At 41.1% G+C, this 21,217-nt stretch overlaps 1 protein-coding gene and 1 long non-coding RNA gene across 2 annotated transcripts in view; one reads left to right on the top strand and one right to left on the bottom strand.

The window, feature by feature from the left end:
- Positions 1 to 21,217, top strand: part of LOC141256225 (uncharacterized) — a 320,798-nt gene that overhangs the window by 236,667 nt on the left and 62,914 nt on the right. The window lies entirely within an intron of this gene.
- NFATC4 (nuclear factor of activated T cells 4) overlaps positions 10,710 to 21,217 on the bottom strand; it is a 172,254-nt gene continuing 161,746 nt past the window's right edge. The window contains exons 8-10 of the mRNA XM_073671152.1: positions 15,986 to 16,112; positions 14,633 to 15,805; positions 10,710 to 13,586 (exon numbers count right to left, since the gene is read on the bottom strand). Coding sequence (XP_073527253.1) covers positions 13,531 to 13,586; positions 14,633 to 15,805; positions 15,986 to 16,112 — 1,356 coding nt within the window. The 3' untranslated portion in view covers positions 10,710 to 13,530. The remainder of the gene's footprint in view (positions 13,587 to 14,632; positions 15,806 to 15,985; positions 16,113 to 21,217) is intronic.

Here is a 21,217-nt window from a genome sequence, read left to right as displayed (position 1 = left end):
GGCAGAGTCTGTAGTATAATGCACCCCTATAGGCTGAGTCTGTAGTATAATCCTCCACCCATAGACAGAGTCTGTAGTATAATCCCCCCATAAGCAGAGTCTGTAGTATAATCCCCCCCATAGGCAGAGTCTGTAGTATAATCCCCCCATAGGCAAAGTCAGTAGTAAAATACCCCCCATAGGCAGAGTCTGTAGCATAATCCCCCCATAGGCAGAGTCTGTAGCATAACCCCCCCCCCATAGGCAGAGTCTGCAGCATAATCCTGCCGATAGGCAGACTCTGTAGCATAATTCCCCCCCCCAAAGGCAGAGTCTGTAGCATAACTCCCCCATAGGCAGAGTCTGTAGCATAATTCCCTCTATAGACAGAGTCTGCAGCATAATCCCCCTATAGGCAGAGTCTGTAGCATAATCCCCCCCATAGACAGAGTCTGTAGCATAACCCCCCCATAGGCAGAGTCTACAGCATAATCCCCCCATAGGAAAAAAAATAAACACAATACTCACCTCTCCTCCTCGTTCCCCCGCTGCTCCGAGCGCCCTCACATCTTCAGAACAGCGGGCACCAAGTGATGACATTAGTGACGTCAGATGCAGAGGGGGACTGATGGGAGAGCGCTCCCTCTCTCATCATTGAACTTACGGTGACGGGTGGGGGGCCTGATGCTGGCACCGGGGGCACCCCGCCCTCCTGCTCAAGGGCCCAAGGGCCCCATAATGGCCAGCGGGTAGTGCAGGGGCATTGGGTCTCCCTGTTCTGCCCCAGAGTATAACTGTATCAGCGTGCTGTGCATGTCGATACAGTTACACTAGCATAGCTGCGGATGGGCCCCTGAGAGCCCGGGGCCACCGCCCCCTCTGCTCCCCGGTAGCTAAGCTACTGGCACTGGATAAATGTGATCCCAAATGTTATGTAAAATGTTCCCAATAAAAGCTTCAACTCAATCCACAAAAAAATGCCCCACTCAGGTTCGTCATCTGTAAAATGGAAATATAGGGGCTTCCATGTCACTGGTAGTACAAAGGCTCTGGAAAAGCGAAATGGCCCTTGCCCCTCAAAAGAAATTCAGCAAATTCTGCTCTCCCAAATCCAAATTCCACATTCCTTCTGAGCCCCAGTGTGCCTAAATCACATTTAACATCCACATGTTTGGCGATGAGAGCTCGCCTAATTTACAGGGGCATATCTACAGAAGCATTAGCTAGGCACTAAAACGTACTGATCACTACAGCGTACTGGACTACAACAGCAGTTTGCAATTTTCACTCAGCAACATCCATTGCTGCTTATTTCTGGAAAACACCCATGGAGTCAAAATGGTCACTACACCAGCAGATGAATTCCCAAAGGGGAATACACTACCGTTCAAAAGTTTGGGGTCATTTAGAAATGTCATTATTTTTGAAAGAAAAGCACATTTTTTTTCAATGAAGCTAACATTAAATGAATCAGAAGCACACTCTATACATTGTTAATGTGGTAAATGACTATTCTAGCTGCAAACGTCTTGTTTTTATTGCAATATCTACATAGGTGTATAGAGGCCCATTTCCAACAACCACCATTCCAGTGTTTTAATGGTACATTGTGTTTGCTAATTGTGTAAGAAGGCTAATGGATGTTTAGAAAACCCTAGAAAACCCTTACACAAGTATATTAGCCCTGCTGAAAATGGTTTGGCTGATATGAGAAGCTATAAAATTGACCTTCCTTTGAGCTAGTTGAGAATCTGGAGCATTACATTTGTTTGTTCTATGAAACTCTCAAAATGGCCAGAAAAAGAGAACTTTCATGTGAAACTCGACAGTCTATTCTTGTTCTTAGAAATGAAGGCTATTCCATGCGAGAAATTGCCAAGAAACTGAAGATTTCCTACAGCAGTGTGTACTACTCCCTTCAGAGGAGAGCACAAACAGGCTCTAACCAGAGTAGAAAGAGAAGTGGGAGGCCCCGCTGCACAACTGAGCAACAAGACAAGTACATTAGAGTCTCTAGTTTGAGAAATCGCCGCCTCACAGCTCCTCAACTGGCAGCTTCATTAACCCCTTAAGCCCCGCGGGTGGTTTGCACGTTAATGACCGGGCCAATTTTTACAATTCTGACCACTGTCACTTTATGAGGTAATTACTCTGGAACGCTTCAACGGATCCCCCTGATTCTGAGATTGTTTTTTCGTGACATATTGTACTTCATGATTGTGGAAAAATTTCTTCGATATCAATTGCGTTTATTTGTGAAAAAAACAGAAATTTAGCGAAAATTTTGAAAATTTTGCAATTTTCAAAATTTGAATTTTTAAGCCCTGAAATCAGAGCGATATGTCACACAAAAGAGTTAATAAATAACATTTCCCACATGTCTACTTTACATCAGCACAATTTTGGAACCAAAATTTTTTTTTGTTAGGGAGCTATAAGGGTTAAAATTTGACCAGCGATTTCTCATTTTTCCAACAAAATTTACAAAACCATTTTTTTAGGGACCACATCACATTTGAAGTCACTTGGAGAGGTCTTTTTGACAGAAAATACCCAAAAGTGACACCATTCTAAAAACTGCACCCCTCAAGGTGCTCAAAACCACATTCAAGAACTTTATTAACCCTTCAGGTGCTTCACAGGAATTTTTTGAATGTGGAAGAAAAAAATGAACATTTAACTTTTTTCACAAAAATGTTACTTTAGACCCAATTTTTTTTATTTTCACAGGGGTAACAAGAAAAAATGGACCCCAAAATTTGTTGTGCAATTTCCCCTGGGCACGCAGATACCCAATATTTGGGGAAAAAACACTGTTTGGGCGCACGGCAGGGCTCGGAAGGGAAGGAGCGCCATTTGACTTTTTGATTGTAAAATTTGCTTGAATAATTAGCGGACGCCATGTTGTGTTTGGAGAGCCCCTGTGTGCCCAAACTTTGGAGCTCCCCCACAAGTGACCCCATTTTGGAAACTAGACCCCCCAAGGCACCTTTCTAGATGCATAGTGAGCACTTGGAACCCCCAGGTGCTTCACAAATTGATTCGTAAAAATGAAAAAGTGAAAAAAAAACCACTTTTTCATTTTTATGAATCAATTTGTGAAACACCTAGGGTTCCAAGTGCTCACTATGCATCTAGATAGGTGCCTTGGGGGGTCTAGTTTCCAAAATGGGGTCACTTGTGGGGGAGCTCCAATGTTTGGGCACACAGGGACTCTCCAAATGCAACATGATATCCGCTAACAAATTGAGCCGACAATTTGTTAGCGGATATCATGTTGCATTTGGAGAGTCCCTGTGTGCCCAAACATTGGAGCTCCCCCACAAGTGACCCCATTTTGGAAACTAGACCCCCCAAGGCACCTATCTAGATTCATAGTGAGCACTTGGAACCCCAGGTGCTTCACAAATTGATTCATAAAAATGAAAAAGTGTTTTTTTTTTCACTTTTTCATTTTTACGAATCAATTTGTGAAGCACCTGGGGGTTCCAAGTGCTCACTATGCATCTAGATAGGTGCCTTGGGGGGTCTAGTTTCCAAAATGGGGTCACTTGTGGGGGAGCTCCAATGTTTGGGCACACAGGGACTCTCTAAATGCAACATGGTATCCGCTAACAAATTGAATGGAAAATCGGCTCAAATTGTTAGCGGACACCACATTGCGTTTGGAGAGCCCCTCTGTAGACGTGTCGCCTCGACACGTCTACAGTGTCGAGGCGACTCCGGGATGCTGGCCTTTAGGGCAAAGTGGCAAAGAAAAAGCCATATCTGACACTGGCTAATAAAAGGAAAAGATTAATATGGACAGAGGAAGATTGGAAAAAAGTTTTATGGACAGGCGAATCAAAGTTTGAGGTGTTTGGATCACACAGAAGAACATTTGTGAGACGCAGAGCAACTGAAAAGATGCTGGAAGAGTGCCTGACGCCATCTGTCAAGCATGGTGGAGGTAATGTGATGGTCTGGGGTTGCTTTGGTGCTGGAAAAGTGGGAGATTTGTACAAGGTAAATGGGATTTTGAATAAGGAAGGCTATCACTCCATTTTGCAACGCCATGCCATACCCTGTGGACAGCGCTTGATTGGAGCCAATTTCATCCTACAACAGGACAATGACCCACAGCACACCTCCAAATTATGCATGACCTATTTAGGGAAGAAGCAGGCAGCTTGTATTCTATCTGTAATGGAGTGGCCAGCGCAGTCACCAGATCTAAACTCCATTGAGCTGTTGCGGGAGCAGCTTGACCGTATAGTACGCAAAAAGTGCCCATCAAGCCAATCCAACTTGTGGGAGGGGCTTCAGGAAGCATGGGGTGAAATTTCTCAAGATTACTTCAGCAAATTAACAGCTAGAATGCCAAAGGTCTGCAATGCTGTAATTTCTGCAAAGGGAGCATTCTTTGACGAAAGCAAAGTTTGAAGGAGAAAATTATTCTTTCTAATAAAAATCATTATTTCTAACCTTGTCAATGTCTGGACTATTTTTTCTAATCATTTTGCAACTCATTTGATAAATAAAAGTATGAGTTTTCATGGAAAACGCAAAATTGTCTGGGTGACCCCAAACTTTTGAACGGTAGTGTAATTTCCAAAATGGGGTCACTTGAAGGGGGATTCTGCTCTTCTAGCACTTAGTGTCTTTATATATTGAGTCCGCAAACTATTCTAGGAGCTCCAGGAGGCAAATAGCACTCCGTCCTTCTTGAGTCTCGCAGTATGGCTAAGCAGTACTATACAGCCACATAAGGGGTATTTCTACATTCAGCAGGAATTGTAGGACACATTTTGGTGCCATTTTTACCCATTTCCCAGTGTGAAAATGTAAAATCTGGGGCTAAAACAAAATTTTGGTGGTAAAAATTAAATTTTTTTTTCTTCACTGCCCAATGATATAAAATTCTGTGTCCCACATGTGGTGTTAATATGATCACTGCACCTCTAGATGAATTCATTGAGAGGTGTAGCTTTTAAAATGGGGTCACTTATTGGGGGTTCTGCTGTTCTGGCACCTCAGGGGCTCTGCCAATGTGACATGGCACCCTCAAACCAGTCCAGCAATATCTAAACTCCAATATGGCGCTTCTTCCCTTCTGAGTTTTGCACTTCAAAAGTAGTTTTTGACCAGATATGGGGTATCAGCATACTTACAAGAAATGACAAATTATGGGGTCTATTTTCTCTTGCTATCCTTGTGAAAATTAAAAAAATTTGGGTCTAAAACATTTTTGTGGAAAAAATATATTTTTTTCATTTTTACAGATCAACGTTGTAAAATTCTGTGAAGCACCAGTGGCTTCAAGGTGCTCACCACATATCTAAATAAATTCTTTGAGGGGTTAGTTTCCAAAATAGGGTCACATGTGGGGTTTTTCAAGTGTTTAGGCACATCAGGGGCTTTCCAAACGTGACATGACACCTGCAGACCATTCCATAAAAGTATGCATTCCAAAACACCACTCCTTCTTTTCTGAGCCCTGCCGTGTGCCCAATCAGTAGTTTACCCCCACATACAGTTATATGAAAAAGTTTGGGCACCCCTATTAATCTTAAGCTTAATGTTTTCTTAAAATTGGTGTTTTTGCAACAGCTATTTCAATTTGATATATGTAATAACTGTTGGACACAGTAATGTTTCTGCCTTGAAATGAGGTTTATTGTACTAACAGAAAATGTGCAATCTGCATTCAAACTAAATTTGACAGGTGCATAAGTATGGGCACCTCACCAGAAAAGTGACATTAATATTTAGTAGATCCTCCTTTTGCAAAAATAACAGCCTCTAGTCGCTTCCTGTAGCTTTTAATGAGTTCCTGGATCCTGGATGAAGGTATTTTTGACCATTCCTCTTTACAAAACAATTCCAGTTCAGTTAAGTTTGATGGTCGCCGAGCATGGACAGCCCTCTTCAAATGATCCCAAAGATGTTCAATGATATTCAGGTCTGGGGACTGGGATGGCCATTCCAGAACATTGTAATTGTTCCTCTGCATGAATGCCTGAGTAGATTTGGAGCGGTGTTTTGGATCATTGTCTTGCTGAAAGATCCATCCCCTGCGTAACTTCAACTTTATCACTGATTCTTGAACATTATTGTCAAGAATCTGCTGATACTGAGTGGAATCCATGCGTCCCTCAACTTTAACAAGATTCCCGATGCCGGCATTGGCCACACAGCCCCAAAGCATGATGGAACCTCCACCAAATTTTACTGTGGGTAGCAAGTGTTTTTCTTGGAATGCTGTGTTTTTTTGACGCCATGCATAACGCCTTTTTGTATGACCAAACAACTCAATCTTGGTTTCATCAGTCCACAGGACCTTCTTCCAAAAAGAAATTGGCTTCTCCAAATGTGCTTTTGCATACCTCAGCCGACTCTGTTTGTGGCGTGCTTTCAGAAACGGCTTCTTTCGCATCACTCTCCCATACAGCTTCTCCTTGTGCAAAGTGCGTTGTATAGTTGACCGATGCACAGTGACACCATCTGCAGCAAGTTGATGCTGCAGCTCTCTGGAGGTGGTCTGATGATTGTCCTTGACTGATCTCACCATTCTTCTTCTCTGCCTTTCTGATGTTTTTCTTGGTCTGCCACTTCTGGCCTTAACAAAAACTGTCCCTATGTTCTTCCATTTCCTTACTATGTTCCTCACAGTGGAAACTGACAGGTTAAATCTCTGAGACAGCTTTTTGTATCCTTCCCCTGAACAACTATGTTGAATAATCTTTGTTTTTAGATCATTTGACAGTTGTTTTGAGGAGCCCATGATGCCACTCTTCAGAGGAGATTCAAACAGGAGAACAACTTGCAAGTGGCCACTTTAAGTAGCTTTTCTCATGATTGCATACACCTGGCTATGAAGTTCAAAGCTCAATGAGGTTACAAAGTCAAAAAAAGTGCTTTAGTAAATCAGTAAAAAGTAGGTAGGAGTATTTAAAACAAGAAAATGATAAGGGTGCCCATACTTATGCACCTGTCAAATTTTGTTTGAATGCAGATTGCACATTTTCTGTTAGTACAATAAACCTCATTTCAAGGCAGAAACATTACTATGTCCAACAGTTATTACATTTATCAAACTGAAATAGCTGTTGCAAAAACACCAATTTTTATAAAACATTAAGCTTAAGATCAATAGGGGTGCCCAAACTTTTTCATATAACTGTATGGGGTATCTAAGTACTCAGGAGAAATCGCACAGAAAATTTTGGGGTCCATTTTCTCCTGTTATCTTGTGAAAATAATAAAATTGCGACTAAAAGAACATTTTTGTGGGAGAAATGTGATTTTTTTATTTTCACGGCTCTATGTTATAAACTTCTGTGAAGCACCTGGAGTTCAAGGTGCTCAGCACACATCTAGATAAGTTCCCTGAGGGGTCTAGTTTCCAAAATGAGGTCACTTGTGGGGGGTTTCCATTGTTTAGGCACATCAGGGGTTTACAAATGCGACATGGCACTCGCTAATATTCCAGCAAATTTTGCTTTCAAAAAGTCAAATGGCACTCCTTCCCTTCCAAGCCCTGCTGTGCGCCCAAACAGTAGTTTTCCTCCACATATTGGGATATTGGTTATCGGTGTACTCGAGAAATTGCACAATATATAGTATGGTGCAATTTCTCCTGTTACCGTTATGAAAATGCAAAATTTGCGTCTAAAAACATTTTTGTGGGAAAAATTAGATTTTTTTCATTTTCACGGCTCAATGTTATAAACGTCTGTGAAGCAGCTGGGGGTTCATGGTGCACACCACACATCTAAATAAGTTGCCTGAGGGGTCTCGTTTTCAAAATGGTGTCACTTGTGGGGGTTTTCCACTGTTTAGGCACATCAGGGGCTCTCTAAATGTGACATGGCGTCTGCTAAATTATTCCAGCAAATTTTACATTCAAAAGGTCAAATAGCTCTCCTTCCCTTCCGAGCCCTGCCATGTGCCCAAACAGTTGTTTTCCCCCACAGATGGGGTATCGGCATGCTCAGGAGAAATTTTGTGATCCACTTTTTCCTGTTACCCTTGTGAAAATAAAAAAAATTTGGATCTAAAGTAAAATTTTTGCGAAAAAAGTTAAATGTTCATTTTTTCCTTCCACATTCTAAAAATTCCTGTGAAGCACCAAAAGAGTTAATAAACTTCTATAATGTGCTTTTGAGCACCTTGAGGGGTGCATTTTTAGAATGGTCTCACTTTTGAGTATTTTATGTCATATAGACCCCTCAAAGTAACTTCAAATGTAATCTGGTCCCTAAAAAAATGATTTTGCAAATTTTGTTGGAAAATTGAGAAACCACTGGTCAACTTTGAACCCTTATAACTTCCTAACAGAAAAAAATTATGTTTCAAAAATTGCGCTGATGTAAAGTAGACATGTGGGAAATATTATTTATGAACTATTTTGTGTGACATATCTCTCTGATTTAAGAACAAGTTTGAAAATTGCAAAACTTTCAACATTTTTCCAAAATCCGTTTTTTTTTTCACAAATAAACACAAGTCATATCAAACAAATTTAACCACTATCATGAAGCACAATACATTATGAAAAAAAAATATCAGAGAATAAATGGGATCTGTTGAAGCGTTCCAGAGTTACTACCTCATAAAAGTGACACTGGTCAGAATTGTAATATTTGGACGGGCCATGAACGTGAAAACAGCCTTGGGTATTAAAGGGGTTGAGTAAAAAAAAAATTGTCCCCAAAGGTGAACAATCCCTTAAACTCTTTATAGATCTCTATAGACATGAAATCTGAGCCAGGAGGCTTTAAATTAGCTAATTATTGAATAACTGGAAGGGTGACTTTACCTATTATCAGTTTTATTTACGGCAAAAATATATAACATTACACATAATTATTATCAGTGATATAAAAAGTAAGTGAGTGCTTACCCCAGTTTTAATAATTAGGTTTTACAAGCAATAAATTCCTTCAGTGCTACATCATCACTCAACAACTCCATTTAATTCATGTCAGTGGGATTAAGGATATACTCTTTCACCATTTGCGAAACTGAGTCAGTAAATAACTCTTCTCTATCTCATGTAATTGTTTTATGTTCAACAGTTTAGTGAATAATTAATCCTTCAGCATAGGCCTTAAAAGGTTGTCATCACCCCACACAACATGTAAATCTGATTTTAGGGCACAAACCAATCTATTATGTTTAGAATTTTTCTCACGCTCTGTATCTTGCTATCCACTCTTTTAGTGTGCGGCTCCTTCATATCTGCATGTTATTATCACTATAGGTGCACTATAACTTTAAAAAATAAGGATCATGCAAGGAATATCACTCTGATCAGCGTGGAGATAATAAAACAAAAGATAGGGAATCCAGCTTCTGGTAAAGCATTATAAAATTATTTTTTTATTCAAATATTAAAATTCCATAAAGATAAAGTGGGGGAGCAGGAGAGCACATGGCGACGGGTTTCAAACGCAAAACGGCGTTCTTCCTCTAGGCCTATAACTTTATCTCACTTCATAGCATGCATTTCTCCTGCCATTGTGTATTGGTTTGCCTGCTTGAAACTGAAATCCCCATCTATAATGCCTGTATGCAGTTTCATAGACTGGAGATCAGGTGCAAAGTGACAAAGACCCCCCCATTTCTTGTAATCTTAGTACCTCTGCTTCTAATACAGTACACACATGACAGCAAGATATATAGACGGGAAGAATTTAATGTCCAGAGTTATTGTTTAGGCTGAAATATAGTGTATTAAAATAAAGTACTACAAATTTTTCTTAGTCATTGCATTGACCATCAATTGAGCCTAATTATATTGAAATATCAGTGATCATAAATATGTCCTATATTATGTATGTACCGTAGTGGCCAAGCCTAAATTATCCAGAAATAAAACTCTTCTAAAAGTGTTCTGTTACTATCATTTCAAAAAATTGTTCAGAATAAGCTGTCATATGTGTGTACCACTGGCGGACACAGACAACAGAGGGCCCCTTTGCACTCCAATAGCTCATCATAATGCACAATTTCACCTGCTTTGGGGATATAAGTGGGCACCATTACCTCTTGGGTCCCTGTAATTATTCAAAGCAGTACCTTGCAATTTTCATGTGTTTCTATCTGTTAAAGGGGTGGTCCGAAAGACAAAAGAATTTTCATACTAAATCCCTATCTATTTAATGGCATAATCTGAACTATCTTTTAATATATTTGAATTAAAAATGTCCTTTCCTTCGCTAACTACACTATCTAACTGCTTTTCTTTTTTTTCCGACTTCCTTTTTGATGACACTTCATTTGAGAATCCCACATCCTTTTCCCCTTCCTTGAAATGAAATGTCATCCTTCGTTTCAGGGGCTGAGCTAGTACCTGTGTGATGTGCACTGTGCAATGTGCCCAATGACAGTGCGCTCTCTCAGCGGCTCAGATCAGCAGTAACAAGCTGGCAGCAGAGCGCACCGTCAGTGTGCATTATCAGAATACTCGGCATCCAGAGACCAGCGCCACCTCTTGATGACGCTTTGTATGAGTATCTCAGCATGCACTGAGGTTCTCAAACGAAGCGTCATCAAAAAGGAAGTAGGAGAAAAAAAAGAAAGGCAGTTAGTGTAGTTGGGAATTGTTATTTAAAGTATAACAGAAAATAGTTTAGATTATGGCATTAAATAGATAGGGATGTAGGATGATAATTCATTTGTATTTTGGATCACTCCTTTAATAATGATGAAGAAGATAAAGATATTGATTGTGTGATAAATACAACTTTGTACTGGGAATTTTCAAGATATTTTTATTTGACTGGCTGCAAAATACAAATTTCAAACTTACAAATTACCAAAATGGCATATATAAAAATAATAGATATATAAATATACATAAACCATTTATTAAGGCAGAGATCCATAGGGTACATCTGCATAAATTAGTGCTACACTGGATAAGACAAGCACATTTATGGCTGATTTATGCATAACACAAGAGAATGGAAGCAGCGTTGTGCTGTGAAAGACCTCTATGAGCTGACCTCCTTGTCTGAGGCTTCATCTTCTCACATTCTCTTAGCAGAAATACTATATATCTGTATATCACTTGTTTTTTTAAGCTAGACTACATGCCGGAACTGGATAGGTCACATATTTTGCACGTATTTCTATGAGACATGTATATATGTCAACCAGTCTGCATGAATAATAAATTACAATCATTTTTTACAAAAGAGTGCCAAGTAAATTTGGAAATAAATCTTGGTATAGGTAATTGGCAGAAGAAACACTAAACTGCTACCATTAACATCATGTCAATGCAGTGTACATAAAAGGGTATATATAATACAAGTATAATGGTGGTGGTTATGTTTTAATCTTATAATGACTTTGGGTCATCCCCTGAGTTTAATAGAAATGTTTAATTGTTGCAGATTCTGCCTCCAGTTTCACATGCTACATGTAGAATAATTCCCAAATTACAGTGGAAAGGGGCTTCAATCCAGATTGAGAATGGGAATGGTTTAAAAGGAATCTATCACCAGGTTTTTGCTGCACCATCTGAGTGCAGCATGATGTAGGGGCAGAGATTCCGATTCCAGCGATGTATCACTTACTGGGCTGCTTGCTGCAGTTTTGATAAAATCACTGTGTTATCTGCTGCAGATTCTCTGAATGCTGAGCTCTGTATAACCCCGCCCACTCCTCTGATTGGCAGCTTTCTGCCTTTGCACAGTGTACACAGCTGCCAATCAGTGTTGGGGGTGGGGTTATGGAGAGCTCTTCAATATGGATGACTACTGATAATCTCCTGCTGATAAAACTGAATTTATCTAAACTACACAGAGCAGCCCAGTAAGTGAGACATTGCTGGAATCAGGATCTCTGCCCCTACATTATGCAGCTCTCAGAAGAGGTGGTAAAAAACAAGTGACAGATTTCCTTTAATACTGATGGCCTTGTGATACCACTTCCTGAGTGTCCTGTTACAAATATCATACTGGAATGCAGACTACACTCCAGAAAACATGGATGGTGTAAGGCGGAAACCTTATTCCCCATCTTCCTGTCTAGAAAAAAACAAAGCAGTTGAGATGTGCTTTATCAGTTTGCCATTTATACTGTAAAAGTCTCCCTTAGGGTTTTCCAAGTTCACTATTAAAATCAGTTCATGTGTTGCCTCTAGTGCTTGTGTCCTAGCATGGTAGATATTATCTACAAATTCTGTACTGTCTGCATCGGCATACATTTTTATAGAAGAACAACCTATCCACGAATACATTGTAGCAAAAATGCACTTGCAGACAGGTGCATAATGAATCACGTATGATTTGTAGACACATGCATTAAAATGTAGACCCAGAAGGTAAGAATAGAGAAGAACAATAATACATCCGTGAAGTCAGACTTGCATTCCTATGGCTGAAAGGTTCACGAATGTTCACAATGTTGCACACGACATTTCCAGCCATATAATAGACTGGAGTTATTTAAAGCCACCCTTGTTAGATGATGATCCAGAAGGCCCTTCCGTAGGTAGGAAGGAATCCTAGAGGGTTTGTGCATTCAGCGTATTCTCTAACATAAAAGGTCTCCAACAAGATCGCTGCTCTGCTGCTGCCGTCGCGCCTCACTTGGACTCGAACTCGGTGACAGCTGCTGCCGGCTCATCCGCTTTGGTGTTTCACCTCCCTTTCTGTTTTTCCCCTCCATTTTCCCTTTCCAGGTTTTTAATAATTAAAGAGACTCTTGAAACTAAATTTGACTATGCATTTTATAGTCACCATACCAAATGTGTTCTGTTATGCTGCCACTTCCTCTCTCTGTCACGGTGCTCCATTTTCTTTTTCTCCAGCATGGCCAATGGGCTGGCACAGGGAACACTGTGAAAAGTCTGTGTCACATCTTCTCTGCTGTTGGATGAACCAGCGATGATGTCAGTGCTGTCTCCGTCCCCCAGCAAAAAACAGGCAGGGAAGGACTGGTTCACACTTTCCGCACTCCCCACCATGCTACACTGGTGGCTATTTTGGAGAGAAAGAAAAAAGTTCACCAATGACAGAGTCACCAGCATTATAACAGAGCGCATTAGGTATGGTGACTAGAAATCTGAAATCTATAGGCAATTGTAATATCCGGGATGGAAGCCACTTTAAGGTCACCTTACAGATGATGAAGATGGTATGTGGACACTTAGTCATAGCATAAGGCAAAATATTTCACATATTGCAATGTTCATTCATGGCCAAATTGGCAGGTAAAGGAGTCAGAGTGGTTTTCCCCATGTATCCCTGGTTTCTTCCCCTGATTTTCACTAAATTTTCTTTTTGGCATTTTGCCTGAAGAAGATAAAAAAGAAGGACCTGTATCCCTTTTGACCTACCCTGGTCGTTAAAACAGACCGCTCTGAAATAATGTGATCTTTGTCAACTATATAGTAGAAATAAATTGTAGAAGACTGTCTTTTCAGCGAGATTTCATCCAGAAGATTGTAGCTCTGCAGTTGATCCACGGTTATTGACCGTTGTCTTTAGCTACTTTGACTCTATGAAGTATGTTTTTTTCTTCATGGAATGGTTATTTTTGATTTGATGCCATGTTTTAATTTTGATGCCTATCCGGAAAACTGTGCAAGTCTTGACCTATAAATTCACTTACTGTGATGGAAAGAAAGAAACAGGATAAACGGTGAGACAGCTAAGCATTTTTTCACTTGCACATGCAGTATTAAATATCTTAAAATATTAGCGGGGGTGGTGGAAATTTCTTACATGGTTAGAAAAGAGCAGTAAAATATGTTCTAGCCATCTTTGATCTTTTGTTTAGAAATGGCACCTGGACCGTAGCACCGACAGTGTAAAATGGCATGAAGTATACTGTAAATATATTCCAGGTATTTTTTCAGGAATGCAGAGCAAGTGGACGCTTAGATTAGAGAGACTATTTAAAGGTAATGTATCATGTCTATTTTATTTTACCAATTAAAATTTGAAACTGTAACATATTCCTTTTTCTAATATGTTTTTATTTTAGGCTTTTAGTTTTTTTTGGAATTTTTTACATCTTGCCTCAGCTGCTGTTCTAATCAGACAAGAGATTTGCTATACAGCAGCAACATGGACATAAAGACCACATTCAGAAAATCACATATTGACCTCTGTAGGAGAGTGTTGTGAGCATGCTCAGTAGCCTGTACAGAGCTTACTGTACAGAGTGGAGAAAGGAAAAGGAATTGATCTGTCCTCAGACGTATTGTGAGTGGTTATCTACCTTATATTGTATTCCTTTATCGATTATGAGATAACTGGACAAAGGGACCATGTACAATAGTATGATGATCAAACCAATAGCAGCAGAAGGTTGTGTACATTATGAAAACTACAAGAATATGGATGCTCCTTATCAAGACACAGAGCTCTTGCCCTTCAATATATTTATATTAGAAAAGGCTGTATAGTTAGCAAAAAAATCACCAAAAACTCAAAACCATGGGTCAGAAATGAAGAATACATTATGCAAATAGGCCATTTTGTAACAAGGAGCCATTGAATAATGAGACATTGAACACAATGTAAATGGAAGTTGTGATACATTGCCATATTATAGAAGTGAAAATATTAGGAGAGTAGATTAGAATGATAGTTATATTACATTTTTAATCCAGGAGCAGTAGTAGCATTAGTAGCTGCCATATTCTACTTACCTTCTTCCAGTGTGATCCCTTGGATTGGTATTGGATGGAAAGGGCTTTCAAAAACTTGGTTATGGTCCTTTCTTCCATCTCCTCCTTCATTGCTGGCAGACTTGGTATATTCTTCCAAACGTTCTTGGTAACAGGCATTTTTTTCATTTTGGTTTGCGGATATACAAACTGCAGTATCAGAAGTACCATCTTGACTAGGATCTGGAGCACTAGGGATATTTGGAGAAGAAGGAGAAGAGAAGGGAGCAGGATGTGTTGATGGACACAATGTGGTAAGTTGGGAAGTGCTACAGGACAGGTTTTGGTAGTTGGTAGAAAATGTTTGGGGCACACTAACATCTTTACAGGATATAGACAAGCTTGAATTGGAGGTGGAAAACCTTGTATGACTTGCTGATCCCACATCATCTACTTTTGATCTTAAAGGGTGTGCAGGATTGAGGGCGTGATTTGAGAGTGTGTTTGGAGTAAACTGTTGATTGGCTGCACATTGCTCTGTTCTGCTTATTTCTGGGGATGTTGAAGAATGTTTAGAGTGTACTGCATCTAAGCTATCAACCTCACCTAACGTAGTGTATGTTGGAGGAGCACAGGATGGATAGGACTGATACCCTGGAACAAAATGTGGAGAAGAACCATCAAATTCTAAACTTGGCAAAATGGGAGAGGACTGATAGTTTGGATGAGAACCTGTTTCCCTCTCCTCCAGTTTGCTGCTTGTGTTTAAATGGGAAAGCAAGGATCCCCCAAATGTAGTTGAGCATGTAGGATGGGATGAACATGGCTGTGGAGACCAAGGAACTGGACTAGGTGGTAGTGCTGAGTTATTTGTTTGAAATGGCAGAGTTACAGACATATCGTCACCATTCTCTGGGTACGATGGGGGACATTTCAAATCTGGAAGGATTGTAGTATTAAAAAAGCAACCCAAAAAGGAACTACTGCTTGCGTTACAGTCAGAAGGTCCGGAGAACATTCTTTCCTGGTGTGGAGAACTGTAATAAGGGGACACTTCCATAGGTGCTTCAGACAAATTTGGTGTTACAGGAGATACAAATGATGGGGATAGTTCCATATGGCCAGCATCTAAAGTTATGTGAGATGGAGGCGGAAGTGTGACAGAAGGAAATCTATGTAAGGTCATTTCAGGAAGAGGCTCCTCTTTAAATATGACTAAAGATGAAAAAACAACAACAAAAAGATTAGAAAGGTATAGTGAATGTAGATGAAGAAGAGAAAAATGACAAAATGTAGAATGTTACCAGGTTTAATACAATCATATCATACCAGCTAAAATATCTAGAAAGCTGTGGATTCATGATACGTGCAGTGCCTAAAGTACAAATCACTTACTTGGTAGGTAGCGAAAGCTCTGCATAGGACTTCTCTTCCTACGACCATTTGAAATGTAGAAATAGACTTGTAGCGGTCGCGTGATCTCCTTATTACAGTATTCTGGGACTTGCACAGACAGCAAAGACTGGAGTCAATACAAAAAATAAACACATATGGGTTACAATTTTTCTATGCTTCCCCCACTTCCAAATTCATCCTAAAAGCACTAATGACCATGAAATTAGCTTTTTGGTGTTAGACGAGAAGAGTCGGCAGCAAGTGTCTGTACACGCTGAGCATTTGTGATAAATGTGGGTGACGTGCTTAACCCACATGAGTGTGCACAAAGAAGACTGAAGGATTCACTGATAGATAACTGCAAAATCAAGTTTGTGCTACAGTTTCTCATAAAATGAATTTTGGGACATATTAAAGAGAATGAACAAAAGGAATGAATAAAAAGAATGAACAAAACTTATTGGTGCAAAAGTAAAGAGAGGTATAATAAGTTTTCCTAGGTATCCTAGACATGGAATCAACATGGAATATCTGCCGATTATAGTGTAATGAACACAAATTTTATATTAAGAGAAGTATTTCCTGTGTTTATTAGGTAGGGAAAGAACTTGGAATATCTGCAGATTATAGTGAAGTGAACACCAATTCTATTTAAATAGATGTACTGTATATTGAAATCCAATCAAATAGCAAGATATTGAATACCTGAGAGTACAGAGGGACCAGGAAGAAGCGCTTGTCAGATGTGAAACGGATGTTGTCCATGTACTCCCAGTATTGCACATGCCTCTTTACTGTATTTTAATGTTTTTGGAATAAAGTTAGCTGAATTTTTACATACCGATGAGTGCAACAATTAATCTCTTTCTATGTGATAGCACTTATGTTCTGGGCATTTTTTCTTTATCATTGTTGAGCACCACTGAAGTGTATGGGTAAGTTTTTACTTTGATCGCTGTTACCAGGATTTGAGTATATTCAAGTCTTAGTGTTGTTGGTAAGGGGATGATCATGTAATATATGAAATATATAGAGGAATGAACATTGAACATTGAATTCCCTGTGATTGATAGGTAGGGTATGAACATAGAATGTGTGCAGTTTATAGTGGTATGAATATACAGTGGGGAAAATAAGTATTTGATTCACTGACAATCTTGCAAATTTTCCCACCTACAAAGAATGGAGAGGTCTGTAATTTTTATCGTAGGCACACTTCAACTGTGAGAGACAGAATCTAAATAGAAAAACCAGAAAATCACATTGTATGATTTTTAAATAATTAAATTGCATTTTATGGCATGAAATAATTATTTGATCACCTACCAACCAGCAAGAATTCTGACTCTCACAGGCCTGTTTCTCTTTAAGAAGCCCTCCTACTCTGCACTTATTACCTGTATTAATTGCACCTGTTTGAACTCATTACCGCTATAAAAGACACCTGTCCACACACTTAATCAATCACATTCCATCCTCTCACCATGGCCAAGACCAAAGAGCTGTCTAAGGATACAAGGGACAAAATAGTAGACCTGCACAAGGCTGGGATGGGCTAATGGACAAAAGGCAAGCAGCTTGGTGAGAAGGCAACAACTGTTGTCACAATTATTAGAACATGGAAGAAACACAAGATGACAGAATCATGAGGCAGTTGGGTGAACAGAAACACAAGCCAAGGTTAGGAATTAAAGAGCAGGAGATTCAAGATACAAAGGAAAGACAAAGCAAGGGTAGTAAGAATTTATAAGTCATAAAAGAAGGGAGGATTCCAGCTTCATGAATAGTCCAAAATTCTTTTAGGCTATGTGCCCACGATGCAGAAATACTCAGGATTTTTTCCTGAGCGTTTCTGCATCTCCCTGGCAGAAAAAAACACATGCACATTGTACATTGCGTTTTTCCTGCCAGGGACATGCGGATGTGAAGCGTTCTTCACATGCATTTCCGCATGCGGGTTGACAAGCGCTTCCCAAGCGATTTTAGCATCACTTGGAAAGTGCTTGTCAACTTTGTCACACTATATAAATCCATGCAAACGGCATGGATTTATATACTGTGACCGAAAAGAATGGTTAAAAAAAAAAAAATAAACATATACTTACCTTCCGATGGCCCCCGGTGTCTTGATTCCCTCCGTTCTCCCTTGCTGGCAGCGGTACACTGAAGGACCTGCCGACGTCAGCGTCGCGTGACCCGTCACATGACTATGACGTTAGCGCAGGTCCTTCAGTCCATCGCTAGCTGCCGGCAAGTGAAGACAAGGAGAGCGGGGGCCGCCAGAAGGTAAATCTAATCTTTATTTTTTATTTTATTCTTTTTTTCACAGTTTTCTATGGTACCCAGGTCCGGAGGAGAGTCTCCTCTCCTCCACACCTGGGTACATCCACACATTGAACGCATGGATTCCGCATGTCCTTATCTAGTGAAGCGGAATGCACGCGTTCTAATGCAAGTCAATGGCGGCGAAAACGCAGCACTTCCGCAAAATAATTGGTAGTGCTGCGTTTTTTTCCGCAATGATAATCCGCAGTGGAAATTTCCGCAGCATGTGCACAGCACATGCGGATTATCATTGGGGAACATGGCAGGCCTTCTACCATGCATATTTTAAGCGTTTCTGCAGCGTTTTTGCCGCTGTGGAAACGTTTAAAAAATGCATCGTGCGCACACAGCCTTATTGTAAAAAAAAAATCTTAAAATCAGATAAAGACTCTTGACAAAGAACGCAAGTCCCGCATTCTAAACGTGTTGCCCTGGCTATAGAGTATGACTCTGGAATCTGATTTTAAGAATTTTTTTCTACAATAAAAGAATTTTGGACTATTCATGAAGCTGGAATCCTCCCTTTTTTTATGCCTTGTGGAATCGCTGCGAGTAGTTCCTCGCATCCGCGCTTCAGGACGGTCTTGCTCAGGTGAGCTGGTGAAACTCCCTTTTTCTCTTATTCATAGTAAGAATTTATAACTGGCAGCAAGAAGTAATCAAAACAGCAAGACATAGACAACAACCAGATTAATGTAACACAAGACCGCTCCTACATCCCCCAATGCCAATGGCAGTGCAAGAGTGGTGCCAACTAGCAGCAGAGGCAGATTTCTTAGGAGAGGGATCAGACACAGCTATAACAATACCATTATAATCTGCCCATATTCCATATTCATTCTCAAGCTAACAAGTACAGCAAATAAAATATACATCTGTTCATATACTATAATTTGTATATATTCCATGTTCATGTAGAGTGGGATGGTAGTCGTGGCCAAGGGACTGACTCCTGATGCCCCGGCATGCTACATGGAAGACGCGGTCCTGGCTGGGTGTGTGGACTTTGGTAGTGTGAGCTGTGTTTTCGTGCAGGCCATATGCAACCGCGGTTCCCGCCAGGCCAGGAACATAAGACAACTCGAGAGACCAACAATACGTCTGAAACATTAGTTCTTTATTTAACGGTCCCAACAGTTATTCAGTTACACATCTTCACACAGCATAGTGGGCACATGACTTCAGATACGTTCCAATTTCACAGTACATCATCAGACACAGTTTCAGTTCTCGCTGAGTTGTCCCAGATGTTACTGGTCCTATGAATTCCAGCACAACACAGCCAAACACAACAGTACAGTTTGTGACAGTCACCTTCCCTTCCTACGGTTCCACATCTAGTCTTCTTAACGGTACCATCATGACCAGAGTAAAGCCTTGTGCTCCAAGACGCTTGTGGACAACCTGCTTGGGAAGTTGTCTATGCTCACATGCCAGTGAAGATAACCAGGTTCCTTGACGGATAAGGGGTCTGGCTATTAATCTGTACTCCAGCTCCTTCAGTCTAGGGCAGCTTGTTTGAGGGTCGGTCTCCAGCCCTCTAATTGTTCTCCTCCAATACTTAAGTATTGCTCGAGGATCACGCTATCCAGTCTGGTCTCTTTCTTCTCCTGCCACAAGTCACACAATGCATATGGCCTCGTCAGCTTGTGGACTAGATGTCTGTCCTTATGACACACTAGGTCTGATACTCCAACTCCAACTTTCACCATTCAAGAACCGTCTCTATCCTTATATACTAACTCCCCCCACCGTGAGCGAGTCAAAATGTTTAACTGTCTCTGTCCCTGTAGTCTGTTGCTGGGCAGATCTTCCTTACAAAACATTATACATCTTATAAAACTACTATATACTATACATTACACAGGCAAACATCACAATACTATACTGTACATTGATGCGATTAGTGTCTTCAGGGGTAGGAACTCGAAAGCCATTGTCCAGCACCCTTACATTTATTCCCCATGCAACAAGCACAGGGATTCAATAATATATACAATACCTATTTATATGGCATATGTTGTTGCATCGGCGTCTCTGCCTCCTGCCGGGCAAAGACGCCATTCCCCTCACCGCCGCGGTCCTGGTCCGGTGTCTTACTGCTCCCCTGCTGCTGTGGCGCGCACTGCGTGTAGATTGCTGGGCTCCCTCCCTCTTTAAGGGGCCGCGCGCGCTGTCCTAAAGAGTCCCCGGCCAATGGCCGGAGGACTTCTCCTATATAAGGCACCTCCTCCAAAATGGAGGTGCCTGTGCAAGGTTGTTGTTCCGTGTGCTAACGCTTGCTTCAGCCCTCAGGTCCCGCTGCCAGTCAGTCCAGCCTGCCAGTCTGTCTAACAGACCAGCCCGCCAGTCTGTCTAATAGTTCTGCCCGCCAGTCTCCAGTTACCTGCCGTGTCCGCCAGCTTGCCTACCTGGAGCACCTACCAGTAACTTGCCGTGCCCGCCAGCCTGCCTACCTGGAGCACCTGCCAGTTACCTGCCATGCTCACTAGCCTGCCTACCTGCCTGCTGATCTACCCAGACCACCCATCTGCCTTCCTGCCATGCTCATCCGCTGTACTGGTCAGTTCCTGTCATCTGACCCGTGGGAGTCACCTGCTCTCACACAAGGTCGGTCCCAGAATGGCACCTGGTTCACCTGCCTGGTCCCTCCCTGGTTCACGGAGTCGACTAAGCCGCCGTGTGACCTGGGTCAGGCAGAGTAGGCACTTAGTCACGCCCCTCTGGTCCCTCCTTGCAGCAAAGCACAGAGGTTCCACCACCCGGACTCGTAACAGTTTGCACAGGCCATGGAACCCAGTGGCCCCCAGGCTCCTTCGCTCTCTGACCTGTACTAGGAGGTCTCACGTCAGAGATCCCAACAGGAAACTATCCTGTCCTATCTGCGGACTGTCAACTCCCGCCTGG

The sequence above is a fragment of the Phyllobates terribilis genome, unplaced genomic scaffold (genome assembly GCF_046119375.1).
Source record: "Phyllobates terribilis strain yellow unplaced genomic scaffold, ASM4611937v1 Scaffold_1__5_contigs__length_1240528914, whole genome shotgun sequence".
Lineage (NCBI taxonomy): Eukaryota > Metazoa > Chordata > Amphibia > Anura > Dendrobatidae > Phyllobates > Phyllobates terribilis.
This window is presented reverse-complemented; position numbering and strand designations above follow the sequence as displayed.